Source organism: Notothenia coriiceps, unplaced genomic scaffold (assembly GCF_000735185.1).
Source record: "Notothenia coriiceps isolate Sejong01 unplaced genomic scaffold, NC01 NC01_scaffold00019759, whole genome shotgun sequence".
Taxonomy (NCBI): Eukaryota; Metazoa; Chordata; class Actinopteri; order Perciformes; family Nototheniidae; genus Notothenia; species Notothenia coriiceps.
In genome coordinates this window covers 304,192-319,725 of record NW_011352460.1, presented here as the reverse complement: position 1 = coordinate 319,725, position 15,534 = coordinate 304,192, and the positions used below count along the sequence as shown (strand labels likewise).

Sequence of the window (15,534 nt, the reverse complement as noted above, 5' to 3'; positions counted from 1 at the left end):
TCTGTTTTCTCTGATTGCTCTTTTACTACCAAAATAAACAACTTGGCTCCTTTGAGTTTCAGCAGTATAATTTGCTGGAACAGCAAAGGCATTTATCTATAAATTTATTTTCAATTTGAGGTAAGCTGCAGTCATGAAAGCTAAATCACTACCAGGGAGAAGATTATTCTAATTACTAACCAGCTGTCGCGCATGCTGCATGAGCACAGGATGTGTCAGAACAAGGAGCAACCAGTAATCAGTTTCACTGAATCATTTGAGCACACATTTACATCTTGCACTAAATGTTAAACATGAAATTGTCTCCATTTGTATGGTAATGTTGTCAAACTAAAAGAAGCGTATACTGTAACACAGCGTGAATGGATCTAGAAACACAGATTTTATGGTCAATTTGTGATGCAATCTCCGAAGCCGAGTGTTTATTTTCAGCTGAAATAAGGCTCCTGATATTTGAGTTTCCACTCAGATTACCCTGAAGGATAAATTGACCAACTGACGGCATGCTGGAGCGTGACTTGTTTACGATTAATGTAATGTTTATTTTAAATAGGAAAAAGTGAGTCCAAAGGATCCAGCCACACAGAAAGCTAAGAGAGGCAAAGTAGGAGAATTTTCTGTCTTTTCCGAGCTATATGTGAATTAGACCATAATGCGAGCATGGCTCGGTCCCTGGGGTTTTCTTTGCCATTTTGCACTGCTAGCGCTGCAATCCCCCTGACAGGCCTGTTTATGACTGCTCTGCTATCAGAGGGCTGAGCAGAGCCAGGGACGAGCCTTCATTAGAGATTAAAGTGACCGTCACAAAGTCCAAAATTATCGCTGCTTCCCATAGCAAGGCGGGGGGAAACACTGAATAGGCTTAAGCTCATGCATCAACAACAACTCAGTATCAGACGGATCCTCTGCTTAACACACAAGTTCCTTTTCAATTTCAATATGCATTCCTGAATGACATTTAGAGACATCTTTTTAATTGGATAGAATCAATCTAATGGCTCCGTTGGCGTTAAAACAGAGATGCATTTTGGCAAATACCATGCATGACATTACCTTTTTAAACAGAAGCACTTGAAGAAAGAATATGTGCGCTTGAGCAGCCACATTGGTAACTAAGACAAATAAGGATGTATGGCACGATATCACGATCAGATGCATTTTCTTGCCTGTTAAAGCTATCATATAATTTCTTCTGACCACTGAGGTTTAGAGTTGAGCTGCTCGCTTTTAGTGGTAACATTTATACATCTCCTGATCCAGAGCCGCTGGACATTATTACTGATAGGAATGAATAAAATGAGGCAGAATCTGTGCAGCTGCATGGAATTCCTGGCTTTCTGACCATATCCACTCAAGATGTCTTCCCCTCCAAGGCATTGTATGCCATGTACTCATCCGTCTCTTTCCAAAAACCCTCATAGGACTCACAGAGAGGAAGATGTTACTCTTTTATAACCGTTCTGCGGGGAAAACTCACTGATGAGTTTAAATTCGGAAAATGATTGAGTTCTTTTACACCTACACAGAAGGGAACAAAGAGCAATGTAACGCATAACAATACTGCCCGAAAATAATGGCAGTCGGAGGTTAAACAAAGCAACAAAGCCGTTATACACATTACGCACCCATTCCTCCTTCCATCAAAATTCTTGCTGTAACTCCAGAACAAAGCACCTATTCTCAGAGGAACATGAAAGACAGACACCTGTCAATCACAGCTCCTGAGACTCTATATTTCCCGTGTCAGAGGCTGCAGTATGGAGAAATGTGCAATATTCTGATAATATTTCATGCAAACTAATGCAAGTCAGAACACTTCCCTGCTGGCCAGAAGGAGGGGAAATGAGAACAGGTAATTATCGGATTGCCTCAAGGCAAGAAATGATAGAGATTGCAGAGAACGGGATATTTAGTCCTGCTAATGAAGGCCCATGTTGTGGGAGCACCAGGAAGGGGGAGCAGAGGGAGCCAGGCTGAAGCTCAGCAGGAGGTAGCGCCTGATAAGACCATCTTACATAATGGCCGCATCCAGGCCCAGCTCCCTGTTCCTCATGTTCTCTCCCATCCACTCTGCATGTCCGGCCAAGGGAGCGTAACATTGCCTCGGTATTTCATTTCACAAAACATGACCATTTAATATGTTAATCCACACCAAGTATTAACATTTACAATGTTGAGGGGTGGGGGCTGGGCCTGTTTACAGATGCACTGATGCAGACAGCGGTTGCAATGCAAATGGTGACAGCAGCATGTTAAATACAGTTTATTATGTTAAGTATATTGTTTCTGATCATATTCACTGAAGAGAGATTTAGTCATTTGAGTGATGGATCACCCCCCCACCTTGCTCAGTCCATTTAACCCGACTGAAGGGTTTAGGTTCGCCCATCACGACAGACATACTTAAAGCTCTGTAAAATAAAAAAGAGATTGCTTATTTTGTATATGCAGCACTTCCCCCGGACGGATATGAAAGTTTAATCATGGCATTAGGATTCACAGGCATTCCCTTGCCAGACCTGCTTGCAGACATCAGAATTGCTAATTTGCTAGTTTGCCCAGGAAGAGCTGGCTGCTGGGTGAGGAGGGGATGAATGGAAACAGGAGTCTGATTTGTCCAGATAACCTTGAACCCCAATGCTCAGCTTCCTGTGGATGTACGGAGCTCAATCAGTCCCTCTTTATCATGTTGATCTGAGCCTCAGTCCAGCTCAGCCGCCGCACAGCGCCGCACTCGCTCTTACCTGAATACCGAGAGTGTCATTAGACAAAATCACTTCCTGCTCTCTTTCCTGCCTGTTCTTACACAGCCATTAACTTGCACTCAAATGTTGTGAATGAAAAATACTGCAAAAATTATTGCTTTTGAAAGCCACCTTGGCTCTGCAGTAATGTCCCGATCAGATATCTATATTAAGCCAAAACAAAACCTTTGACAAAAATCACAGTAATCGTGGCTCGGTTTCTAATCTGAATAATTAATTTCTATTGCTTGTGATGAGGGGCGACCGGAGACCGACATGATAAAGAAGAAAGGTCCTGACAGGGTTATGAGTCAGCAGAGATGTGAAATTCAAATTGGCCAGGCTAAGCAGTTTGGAGCTGATGGTGATTCGAGTAGACTCACTGGTCAGCTCTACAGTACAGTACAGGAGCCCAGGGCTGAGAGATTGTGCAGTTACTCATGGGCACAGGTGCTTTATCAGCAGACCACATGTAAGGGGTGAAGCCGGAATAATTGTAAGCTTCATCCAATGATACGCTGTACTTTCAATGTTACAGTAAATTATAAAATATCTTCATCCAAACAAAGCTTTCCATTCTTTTCTTTAACAAAAACACATCTTTATAATTAACAGTTCAAATGCTGCCCAGACTCTGTCATGGAGGACCTGCGCTATTCACAAAATTAAATTGTAGATATATCATTGGCAGGGGAAGATGAAGCAGCAGGAGCAGGACTCTCACTGTTTTCTGTCACAGCCTCAGCTGTGTGCACACACTCTCCTTGCACACTGCCATCTTTCACTCAGCCAGGCACTTGCCTCCTCGCCCACTGCGCCCGCCAGGCCCGGGCAGCACATGCCACCGCCAAACATCCATTTACTCCCTGCAGGACTCCTGCGTATCTCAAGTGGGCCTGTCATTGAGACCTGTTGAGATTTTACTACACTGTATGCCCGGCACACAGGTATAAACATGTTATTTGTTCAGGTGCACACACAAATACACACAATTCACATTATTAAATGCTTGGTTCAAAATCAGCTTGGATAATTTCTCCGGTAACACCTTGTCAAGCTGACTGGCTAGACTCAACAGAGGGTGGTAATTGCATCCCTGTTGAGAGGCCTGTAGCCTGTGAGGGTGTGTGTGGAATTACTGTACACACACGTCCGCTAGATTCAGCCGGTTATAGCTGAAAAACATGCACACAATAGCCATTATTCACTGTAAATGTGCAGCTGCAGGTCTATGTGTTCAAAGGTTCAAGCTGTGAGAGCAAACATACAAACATTAATTGGCTAATATATGAGCAGCATGACCTGATGACCAGAGATATGTTCTCTCTACAAAGAGTCCCACCTCCAACATCTTAGCCTGGAGGCAGGTTTAATGCTTACCTGCAGATGCTGCCTTTGTCTTTGAAGTGGAGCGATGGATGCAGCAGAACAGATGGAGATGTTGGATGCTTTCAGGAATTATTAATGGCATGCTATGATCCCACATGACCTTCAGCAAATAGTCTCCCAGCACTGGAGTACACAGGCGGCTCGGCACATCCATATTGTATTTAGACAACACACCTGGGTCAATGGAGGAACACCGAGCCTTCATTACTGTACTTTGAGCTCCTGTCGGCAAACGCTGCTTCCTTTGCCACTCAGAGGCAACACAAAAGCATCCAATCACATTAAACACAATCATATGTTTCAGGAATAGATTTGAGATTTATGCAGCAAACACACTAATTCCTTAAAGCTCAATTTGTTTCTCCCACAATGGGAGCCATACACTGGAATTAATCTGCAGAAAGCCTTTCCTGTAGTTTTAAAAATAAACCCTTCATCATTGAAGGCTTTTGTGGTTGCTCAAGGGATATGCTATTGTGACATCAAATCTATCTAACGAAAGTACATCAGTAACAGCCATAACATATCTGTTGCCTATGGATAGCATTATGTTTACAGTCAGAACTGAACAATATCCGGATTGCCTTGGAGAGAAACTGAGATGCTGAAATACGCCTTCTTTGCTTTCCCTTTTATGTGATAGAACCGACAAATACAAAATAACAAGAAATCAGGAAACTTGCTTATGTTTATACTTATCTGTAGAAATATGAAATGATTACAATGCTGGAATAACTTCTTCCTGACATTGATGTCAGGTAGGAAATAGTCAGAAATCTATCTAACGTTGGACATATAGTTGGATTGTTTACTGTTTTCTACTACAGGGAATTACCAAATTATTGTTTGGATCTTCAAAGAACAGGTTTTCAAAACATCCCATCCTTAAAATGTAGCTTTTTTTTTTTTTGTAATACATTTTATTTACATGCCAATGCGTGCTGTTAGCATGTGAGATCAGGGGCTGCTACTAATTATTCAATCAGTAAGTGAGACTGCCCTCCAGGCACATTCATGTAGAAACAAAATTCATTTACAATGGATGCAATTAAAGCCTGGAGCTGCTTTGATCGCTGGCAGAATTGTTACGCACCATATTGAGGCTTTGTTTTACTTTACTGTCACACGCTGATTCGAAAATTGCTCCCAATAGTTAGGCAAGCACCTTGCGTGGTACATGACTGCCACTGACGGGTTAATGGGTGAATAAATATGTAGAGCTTTTTTGCCTTCTGATGGAAAAGCAAAAGTTAGGATTACAAGATTACAATTTAAAAACATTTAACTGCACACGTTCTAATGGATATTAAGTTGTATTTTACTCGAGATCTCTTATACGCCTTTTGACAAGTCACATGCTATTAATTATAAATAAGATTCTTTTATGTTGGAACCATTTTCCAATGTTTCTTTACAAAGCAATTTCTCTATGCACAGCTGGCCCTCCCAAAATCCTTTGTTTTGCACGTTGCTCTTTAAATGCACATATGAAAGATACATGTTTGTTCTGCTTTCATGAAGTCATGCCTCAAAACATAAAAATCATAAATAATATGCATATCTCAAGGCACAGTATGGCACAAAAAGGCATATCAATTAGCCACTGTATGTGAACATGAAGAGTACATTGCAAACTCTGAACTGAAGCTTCAACATATGCAGCAATGTGACTCTTTTACACCTGCATAGGTTTAATTGGGGTTATATGGTTGCTGTATTAAGGGGGAATAGCTGATTATTAAGATGAGGCAACAATGCCCTGCTATGTTTGTACAGTATATGCAAGGTCTGCAGCCTTCAGCTTCTCGAGAATAAATACTGTGGTGGTGCTCTCATAAGACACTGCATGTCTTCAAAGAGCTACATCTAAGGGAGGAATTGATCAGACACTTTTTCTCACACTCGGTAAGAGTAGAAAGGAATACATTATTTGAACAGTGTCTATCTCCTTATATATACCACAGCCTCTGATTAATTACCTAAGGGCTCTCTAATGAGAATGTGTAAATGAATACAATGTTAATCTACTATGTACTGTATACCATGTTTACTCAAGTTTGCTGAGGCTCAAGAAAAAACAAAATCCCTTATGTATAAATTATAATAATCCCACATCAAGAGAAAGAAAAAAATCCATGGTGAGATCAAAGCAGAGCGGTCCGATGCAATCATGTGTCAGAAGATAAAAAATAACTTCCTAACCCACTCAAATGGGCAAGGTATGTCAAACGTACAGTAGTTTGACTCTGATCATCCTCATTTTGAAGGAAATCTGCTTTACCCATCCACCATCATGCCTTTTCTTGTTTCCCCTCTTTCCTTTGGTTTATTCGCAGTGACAGCTAAATACGATTCAGAACAACAAGGCTGATATAGTACGAGAATAAATATAAAGACTTGGAATTCTCCTGTGCTTTATGTAACAAAAGATGTTACTAAAATTATGATTTAACAATGATAACCCTGTGGTTAAGCTATTTATTTCATAAAGAAATATTCCTAAAAATGCTGTAGCACGCATAAATTCATAGATGTACAAATAATTAGATTTTATACACATGCAATTAAGACATAGTAACAAATTAAAACTAGAAAAAATCAGATACAAGCAAGCATAACCTTGGAGGATCCCTCCCCAACATCACTTCTCAGACACTGTGGTTTAGTCTCTCGCACGGAACATATTTTGTGGCTTTCATCACAGCAGTGAAACACCTGGAACCTTTCATTTACACGAGACAGAAAGAGCAATAGCCATTTGTTTACCAGGACTGATGTTGGCACATCTGGAACTATATTAGCTTAACTGTTGGCAGGAAAGCCAGGCTCCGTTACACAACATGCAGTAAGCCGGCGAATACAAATACACAATAGCAGAGGACAGTTGTCTTCCTTCGGTTACTAGTGGATGCATATCTTGTAATTCCGGTAATATTTTGGTCGTAGTGGGAAAATGTGCAGTATTTGTATTTTCAATAGGCGACAAAAGTTTCAAGCATTTAAGCAATAAGCTAATTTGTAAAACTGTGGGTGATGCGTTTGACAGTTGGACGTCATTAGCAGTGGGCTCTACAGCTTTGATAGTAATTGAGATTGCTCTATTTGGGCAGATTCCCTCCTCTGTTGCCCCAAGTCACACATTAAAGAGATTAAAACAGCCATCAGCGCAGAATGAACAGGACTGTCTCCCTCTCATATCCAACTATTGACAAAAACAGAACTTAGAGACGACAGCCACTGATTTGTAACTAAGCGACAGATCCCTGCAAGCAAATAAAGCAGGAGTGCCAGTCTTTTCGCAAGAAAAACTCTATTTGTTTCCTTGTGACAGAAATCCGTTGAACACCACTCAAACCCTTAAAAGTTTACACGAGGACACAATTTGGAGAAGCTATTTCTTTCAATTTATCTGATGTCTTTGTCCTATGTATTGGATTCTTGGAGCTGTGAAAATGAGCAAAGGGAGAGCACTTTTACATCAGGGATGAATGTCCTTTTTCTTCCCAAATTAGGCTCCTGCAAGAGGGTGATCATACGCACATCCGGAGACTTTGAGCGAGGGTCTTTGCTGATGCTGCTGTTGTTGAGGCTGGACCAGGCTGAGCTGAGCAGCCAGGTTGACAAGGACCTGTGCTCAGCACGAGGAAAGCTCTCATCCAGAAACAAGAAGCCCAGGGGAACAAAGACAACAATATGCCAAAACACCCACTTGAAAACAACAAAACAGCCCAAAAAGAGTCAGTGGTGTGTGATTGCCAGCTGCACTCCACATTACCAGGCTCTCTGAGAGTATCTCAGCAATTGCTGAGAGCTGTAGCATCATCTCCAGCTCCTTAATCAGTTCAGTCGGAGAGGGATGGATCCTGACATGCAAAAGGCTCAGCAGCACGATGGGGAATAAACTCATAATCAGCAATCAGATATCCCACATTGCCAGAGGGGGCGGGGAGCTCATCTCAGATAGGTCAAGGATCTCTCCACAGCCAGTTAACCCCTTTACTCCAGCTGGGAAACATGCACGCTCTCATTGTCTAGGACGCGTATTGTGTATTGTGCTCTATTGAGACTGACACGTGCAAAAGAGATGCATTTTTTCTTTCTTGTTTAAAACTGAGTAAATACAGTTTCAATTTGAAAACATACTCTACAAGCCCATAAATGGAGTTGGATTTCATTAAAGCACCATGTCCCTGAATAAGCCATGTGCGGCGCCTTTAAACAAAGTTCATTGCCTTGCACATTCTACTTCCTTTCATCTTCGTAATTAGCACTGAAACAGCATTTCTTTTATTTCAAATGAATGCATGTGCATACAAATCAATCTTAAGCAGACCGTTCTAGCAAGGCTGTTTTTCTTTGTTATTTATGATGATCAAATTCCTTTCATGCATCTTAGTTGGGGTGAGGAGGGCCTAACGCTGCTAACCTTGAGAATTAGGTTTTCCTTTGGCCTGCACCGACTCCTCAGGGAGATTCAAACTACAATCTGCTGCAGCAGTCAGAGATAAGTTAGGAGGCTGCTTCAACTTTGAAACTCTGTGGTAGAGATTATTCATATCATTTATCTTTCTTGAAGAGCACCCCCTAGTGCTCAGGAGGGTTTTTTCATCATTGCAGTGTAAATGATGCCTTCCTACAAGTAGAAACCCTAATGGCCTCTGCTGGGACATGTAATCAAACGCCTCAGACACTTCTCTCCCTGTTGTAATCAAGCGGAGGAGTGCATGTTGTGACAATCTTTGTTATAATGCTGCCTGATCCCTCATCTCATCAAAATTCCATGCACTTCTCATTTTTCTTTCTTTGTTCCCTGCCAGGATCCCTAGATGCCGCACTCGCTCTCCATGGAGCGAAAGGCGAGTGTGGCTTAGTATGCTGTGACCTCTGACCTTTACCAACTCCATAACTCTACAGAATGCTGCAATCCTGGCAATCACTATTTACAGTTAGATTCCACACACGTCCATTATGTGCAACCTAGGTAATCACTTTCAATGAAGATCACAGAGCATGGCCGCACCATAGCATACGAGCTGAGCAAGCCATAAAGGTGACAGCTCTTATCAGTGGCTGTCACCGAGAGCTCCTTTTTAGTCACCTTAGGTCACATTAACACCAGAGATCTACTCCACTCTCATCTCACCTCTGCAGGGCTGACACTGGAGGAGGATAAAGGTGATACAGCACACAAACAATGCTTCTCTTCTTGCCTGCTGCCGGCAGGCTTGGCTAGCAGGGAGATCTGATTACAACGGAGAAGAGAGCAGCTTGGTGTTTCATGGAAAAGCAGGTCAACTGGAGAGTGCTGTCAGAGCAAGGGAGTCACAGGCCTGATGGAGGAAAGGAGAAGCTATCCGACACAGCGGGGAGAGACGGAGGTTTGTCTCCAGCTGTACAGTAATGGGCTTTATTTACTCTGCCATTAAAAACAGAAAGGTGATGGAAGTGAGTGGAGTAAGACTCTAGGGAGAGATGCATTAGTGTTGTCTGGTGTTCCTGCTCACCTTCTACCTCTTTTTGCGGTTTCTCCTGCGTCTCCCTCTGGCTCGCACACAAGAGACGGAGCTGCCCCACTGCCAACACCTAACTCCTTATGTGTTTTTCTGTCCTCAGTGTTTGAGTCAGACAAAACGCAAAATCAATAATGCTTTTTCTCCCCCATTTCCTCTTTGATGCAACTTCAAAAAGCCAATGGGCAGCCCTCTAGAGGCACACAGAGGAAAAAAGCCAATGGTACGAAACACGCTCAGAATAAAAGTACAGCGGGGAAAAACTTTCACCAACACCCTTCACTCTCTTAAAACATTTAACTTCTAAGCCCCAAGTGGCAAACCTATGAGGGTAAAACAGGCCACATGAGGCTACATTTGATTTTTTGTGAGTAAGTCCACGCTAGAGTATGTACATACAAACTTTGAATGAACACAAAACGTTAGTATGTAAATGAATAGGGTTTAATCCTTACTCTTGATTGAAGTTACAGGAATAAAGAGAAGAAAAAAATGGTTCTGCTCCATGGACTGTGGTATATGATTATCTAAGGAGTGCTGACAGAGGGAGAATTCTATCAGCACCTAAATGCTGCATGACAGGGAAGCACTTCAAAGGATCTATAAGTGACTCCTGAAATACTGAGTGAAAGTTAAGCAGGAAATGACTCTTAAGTTAGAGGCATTTGACTAAGCCATGCAGCTCGGTGTTTCACCTGACTGGGGAGACAAATTGAGAACCCAGATTGAACTCGATGTGAATGTTTCAGAAGGAACAAAAATCATCTTCTGCAGCCTTATGGTTATCTTGAGCTGCGGCTGTTTTCAGTATCCCTGCTGTTTGATTGGGCATGGGACAGGGGAGTCATTTAACCTCGCCTGCGATTGGACTAATCTGTCAAAACAACAAGGTGTGACTGACAGGACAAGATGACTGACGGAGCTGTCTGGTACCCCGCAAGGGCTTGGATGGAGTCGTAGCTTAATGTTTATATAATAAATAAAAAAAACGATACTTGGATATAAAGCTTTAAAAAGACAGTATGTAATGTAATTTGGCTTCTCTTGTATGTTGTGTATGGGAAATACACAATTAAAAAAGAAATGACTAATTGTATCCTGAGTAGTTTTTTATTTGGTATTAATAGTTATAATGCACATCTGTAAGAAAAGATCTGAATAAAATGAATAAGTTCTTACTCACTCTATATTGTTTGTATTGTCTCGTATTTGTTTGATGAAATAACAGATTCATAATTGATTATGATAATCTAGTTTTAAATGTATGTTGTTACACACATGCGCACAGCAAATCATGATTTTTAAAAGTGGAATTAATAGCGACCAATATCTAAATCATTACATCATAAACTATACTAACTATTGTTAACTCAAAAAAACTAGCACCCATCTCCCATTCTCTCCTCTCCAGAGTGCACCTTCCTATCTTCCCAACTATGGAGCCAAATCCAAAATCCATGCTCTCAATGGGCAGTCAATATCTCATTAAGCAGTCGCTCCACACACACTCAGGCAGCCAGGATGTTGGTTTCAGTGTGCACACACAGATTGGCACAGCTCACACACTTTAATAACCCGTGGGGACGCCATCACACTTCCTCAGCCAGCAAGAGACCCTCCGTCTCAGAGTGAGTCTTGTTTGTCTTTCCTCTGCTCAGATATCATCTTTTCAATTTGACTGGGACATGTAAATGATCCCTCGAAAAAAAGTGAAATTAAATTAAAAGATAATTCATAAATGCACACTTTATGAGATACGTAATTTGAGGGTAGTGCGAAATGTAATTTAGTACTATTAATATTGGTAGTGGAATTATGTTCACATTCAAACTCAATCTATTTTAGTCTAAACTAAATATGCACACTTGTTAAATATTGTCTCTTTTTAATTGGGTCTTTAATTTAAGTTCCTTGCAGGAGGCTTGTACTATATTTGCCTTCACCTTAATCTGTGGCGATTCCTACTTAAGCTCTTCATGTCCTCAGTCCCTAACTGGATAATAGCCAATCTTGTTAACCTCTGCTTTAATGTGTGAGGGCCTGCAGCACTGGGTAGTGAACATTTCAATCGCCCACTGATAGAAAGAGACAAAGGGTACCAAATCTACAGCAAACATTTACAGCCTTGTTAACATAGCCTCAAAGCGCCTATCACAAGACATTTGGCTTTACCTTCTCTACGGACCCAGACATTTTTTACAGTCTAGTACACACTCGTGCTAAATCACATATTTATGTGCAGTCTGCATGCACTGTAGGGGCTTACAGGGCCTTGCTTTCAACTATTTAAAACATTACTGCTACAGTATGCATTTGCGGAAGATAAATTCAGATCTTCTTTTTAACTAAACATATCATTACTATGCTGTAGTGTATCATTATAAATGCAGAGAAAATAGCTCATAAAGATACATATATATCAATACTATTCTATTCAATTATATTTTCTATTATTTGTATACTAGCCTTCAACTAACAAATATTTCCATTATGGATTAAACATCTGGTAACTTTCTTGTTCATTCGGTTTGTCAAAACATACTGTTAATACTGTTTAAAACTTAAAATAGAGAGCAATGTCACTCACATTTACCGAACTCTTTTTGTGGTCTTGTTAGTTACCCAAAAAACAGTCAAAACCTCACAACTATTAAGATTGAATTCAAGAAAGGGTTAATCGACTAATCATTTAAGCTCAAATTTCACACACTGTCGTTTTCAAAAAATACAAAATGGAGCTCTCTAAGAAAGGGAAATACTCCATTAAACACAACTTGAGTACATTTACTCAGTTACATTCCATCAATGCAGCTACCTTTACCTCACAACGATGATACTCTTTATGAAGTTTACATTATATGTACTGTAAAAGAAACACACATCTTTACCTTTTCTGTCAATCTACAAATCTACACATCAAACAACTTTCTTTAATTATGTAATTGGAATTTTCATCCTAATTGTGCTGAGTAGGCTGGCTAATTTGCATGGGGTAATGAGAGGGATGTTTCCATTACAGGTAATTAGGTGCTTGAGAGGCGGTGGTGTGGTAGAGAGTCTGAATAGAGAGGGAGAGGTGGGTAGAGGAGGGTGCAGTGGAAAGACAAAGCCACATACATTTTTGGTATAATGTATTAGAATATTTTTGAAGAGTACAATAGAAAAAAACGTTTTTTGAACACAGAAAAAGCATGTGCAAGTGCGAACAGTTATGCCATAAGGAGAAAGAAGTGCATGGCAAGGCAGCAAGTCATTGTTCTGTTCATCCATTTCACTGACCATTTTCAGGAAGAAATTACTACTGCCGTTTAAATTAGTTTCCAATTATACAGCTTGTTCACATTTTAATTTAATTTCCGACATGGTCACAGTGTCCTATCATGACACCAGCAGCTCCTATCAAACTGAAAGCACCAAAAAGGGTTGAGACAGAGCTAAAGGTAGACGTGAAGACAGGCAGAAACTGGCTAGGTATAACTTAGATGTCAGTATGTCTCATCTTTACTAACATGACTAAATAAAAACAACATAAAAATATACATTAATTAAAGAAAATAAGAAATATACACATTAAAATGCTGTCTATTCGGCTCACTTTTCCTAGAAAAGCTACACAGCACTCCATTTTATATAAAAAAAAAAACAATTCATAAAGCCCTTCACTATAAATTGCATATAAAGGACATTAGGTCAAAGGACATTTTTCATATGCATCTCATTGAAAAATAGATACAAGGCTGCCCTTCTTCTCAATTTCCCAACTGAACGTGAGCAACACTTTATAAATGAATTCTCACACACTGTGATCAATATGGAAACATATATTAACACTGTGGTCAGAGTTGCCAGTCCCACACAAAAAGCAAGATGATTAACTAGAATCTACATCAGTATGACTAATATGAACAGTAGTAAATACATTTGATAATAATAGCACTAATTATTTTACACATTCATTTTATATTGGTATAAATTAATATGTATACAGACAGTATGTTGAATATTCTACAATGCTATTTTGTTTTGCCAGTAAATATGATTTAAATAAAAAAGGGAATTTATTTCTGGACAGATGGAGAAACAAAAGAGCAGAACATATCAAATGATCATTACTGATATTTCTCAGTGAACACAGAATGACAGCTGCACGTGCCTCCTCGTGGTTATTGAATTTGACTGAATCATGAGGACACATGAGCAGATTTATTTGGATTTCTCTATATGGAATGATGAGTGTATTCATACATGCATGCATGAGAGAAGTGTGTGCTGCACTGTATGTCTGACTGCACTTTCACTGTCTGTCTGCGCGGATGTGTGTGTGCGCATGTATGATGGAGGGGGAGGAAGAGCTGGGATTAAGCATACTAGATCAACATCATAGCAACTGGGAGGACCCAGTCCTGCTCTCATGGCCACACATGTAAACCCGACTGCCCAAAAAAATAGGTCAGTGGAACACAACACACTATCACACACAGATGAACACACACATGCACCGGTATCAACTCATAGAATCAAAGTCTGCCAGTCGCGCCAGGGTCTTGTCGCCCGTCTGCAACCCACGTTTAGCACTGCCACGCACATCTTCCCGCGGAACAGACACTTCCTCTGGACTGGAACAACAGGATTAAGAACGGGGTAGAAAGGAAAAGCGGCGCCCCCCCCCCCTTTACGACCCTTTGCCCCCTCTCCCTGCATGCTACCTTATATCTATGCCAAAAAAACTTCTGCTCAGGAGCTGTTCTTGACGTGCAAAGATTACACCGGCTGTGGTTTCCTCAGCACACCACACAACAGTGGCAGCCAGGAAACACTCACATAAAACGAAAACATCCAAATCAAAATACCTTTTTACATTTTAGAAGTTAAATAATTACAGCTCAGGCTCTTTCTCTGATTTAAAACAAATAAAGAAAAATCTGTTCATGCATGAAAATAAATATAAAGAAAGCATCATTCACTTAAACACATTTTAAAGCATTGTTTTACAGTATTTCTCCCTCCCTCCCTCCCTCCCCCTCTCACTCTCTCTCTGTCACACACATGCCTTGCAAATGAAATGCAAAGAGTTGGCAGGCTATGAATAGCGGAGCCGTACTTCCCTACTTGTTACTCAGGATGCAGGATAAGCATGCGTTTTGCTCTTACCTTTCATAGCTGAAATCACAAAATACATCATTAAGCTTCGAGTCCATAAGAGAACAACTATCACCAGCGCAAAGCCCTCCACTGCTGTCTCAGCAGCAGCTGGCCAGCACAGCTCTGTCTCTCAGCCTCCGAGCATGACCACACCAGAATCCATGTGACTGTGACATCAGTGTTCATGTCTGACTGCTCCCCACCCACTAGCCTTTGATTGGCACAGCAGGCAGCCAGTAGGGGCGCTGAGAGCTCAGGCAGGGAAGCTGGCCCTCTTCCCACTGATTGCAGTCAGAGCCTTGTGTACCGGCTTGCTAGACACAGCACACTCTCGCTATCTCCTCTGGCTTATCTTTTTAGTGCAAGGATAAAGTGCTTTTTTGCAGACATCAGTTTTTCACGCTCTTCTTCTGTCCCTTCTACTCTTTTTAAAAAAAATTGTGCAATGTCAAAGATGAGAAAAAGGTCAAAGAGGGAATAAAACGCTAGAATGGGTTGAGGGAGAGGTGAAGGAGAAATAAGCTAAGGGTACGACAGAGAGAGGAAGTTAAAATAAAGGAGTGAAGAGAGGGATCTGACATTTTTTTATGTGGCTCAAAGATGGATGCGCTCATCTCCTCCTCCCTGCTGTAGATTTGAGTGATCAGTGTGAGGCCAGATGTCTGCGAGCAGCGGTGGGCCATACACAGCGAGAAGATGAGTGGAGCCTCAGCTTCCTCCCCTGACCTCTCAGAGGACCCGCATGCCCC

The 15,534-nt window shown here is 41.0% G+C and overlaps 1 protein-coding gene across 3 annotated transcripts in view; it reads right to left on the bottom strand.

The window, feature by feature from the left end:
* roraa (RAR-related orphan receptor A, paralog a) overlaps positions 1-15,534 on the bottom strand; it is a 174,664-nt gene that overhangs the window by 29,669 nt on the left and 129,461 nt on the right. The window contains exon 1 of one of the 3 annotated variants that reach the window (XM_010779002.1): positions 14,795-14,921. The exons of 1 other annotated variant lie outside the window; for it this stretch is intronic. In XM_010779002.1, the coding sequence (XP_010777304.1) occupies positions 14,795-14,825 (31 nt within the window). In that variant the 5' untranslated portion in view covers positions 14,826-14,921. Of the gene's footprint in view, positions 1-4,124; positions 4,231-14,794; positions 14,922-15,534 lie in introns of those variants that run through there. One more of the 3 variants, XM_010779001.1, reaches the window with a different exon arrangement.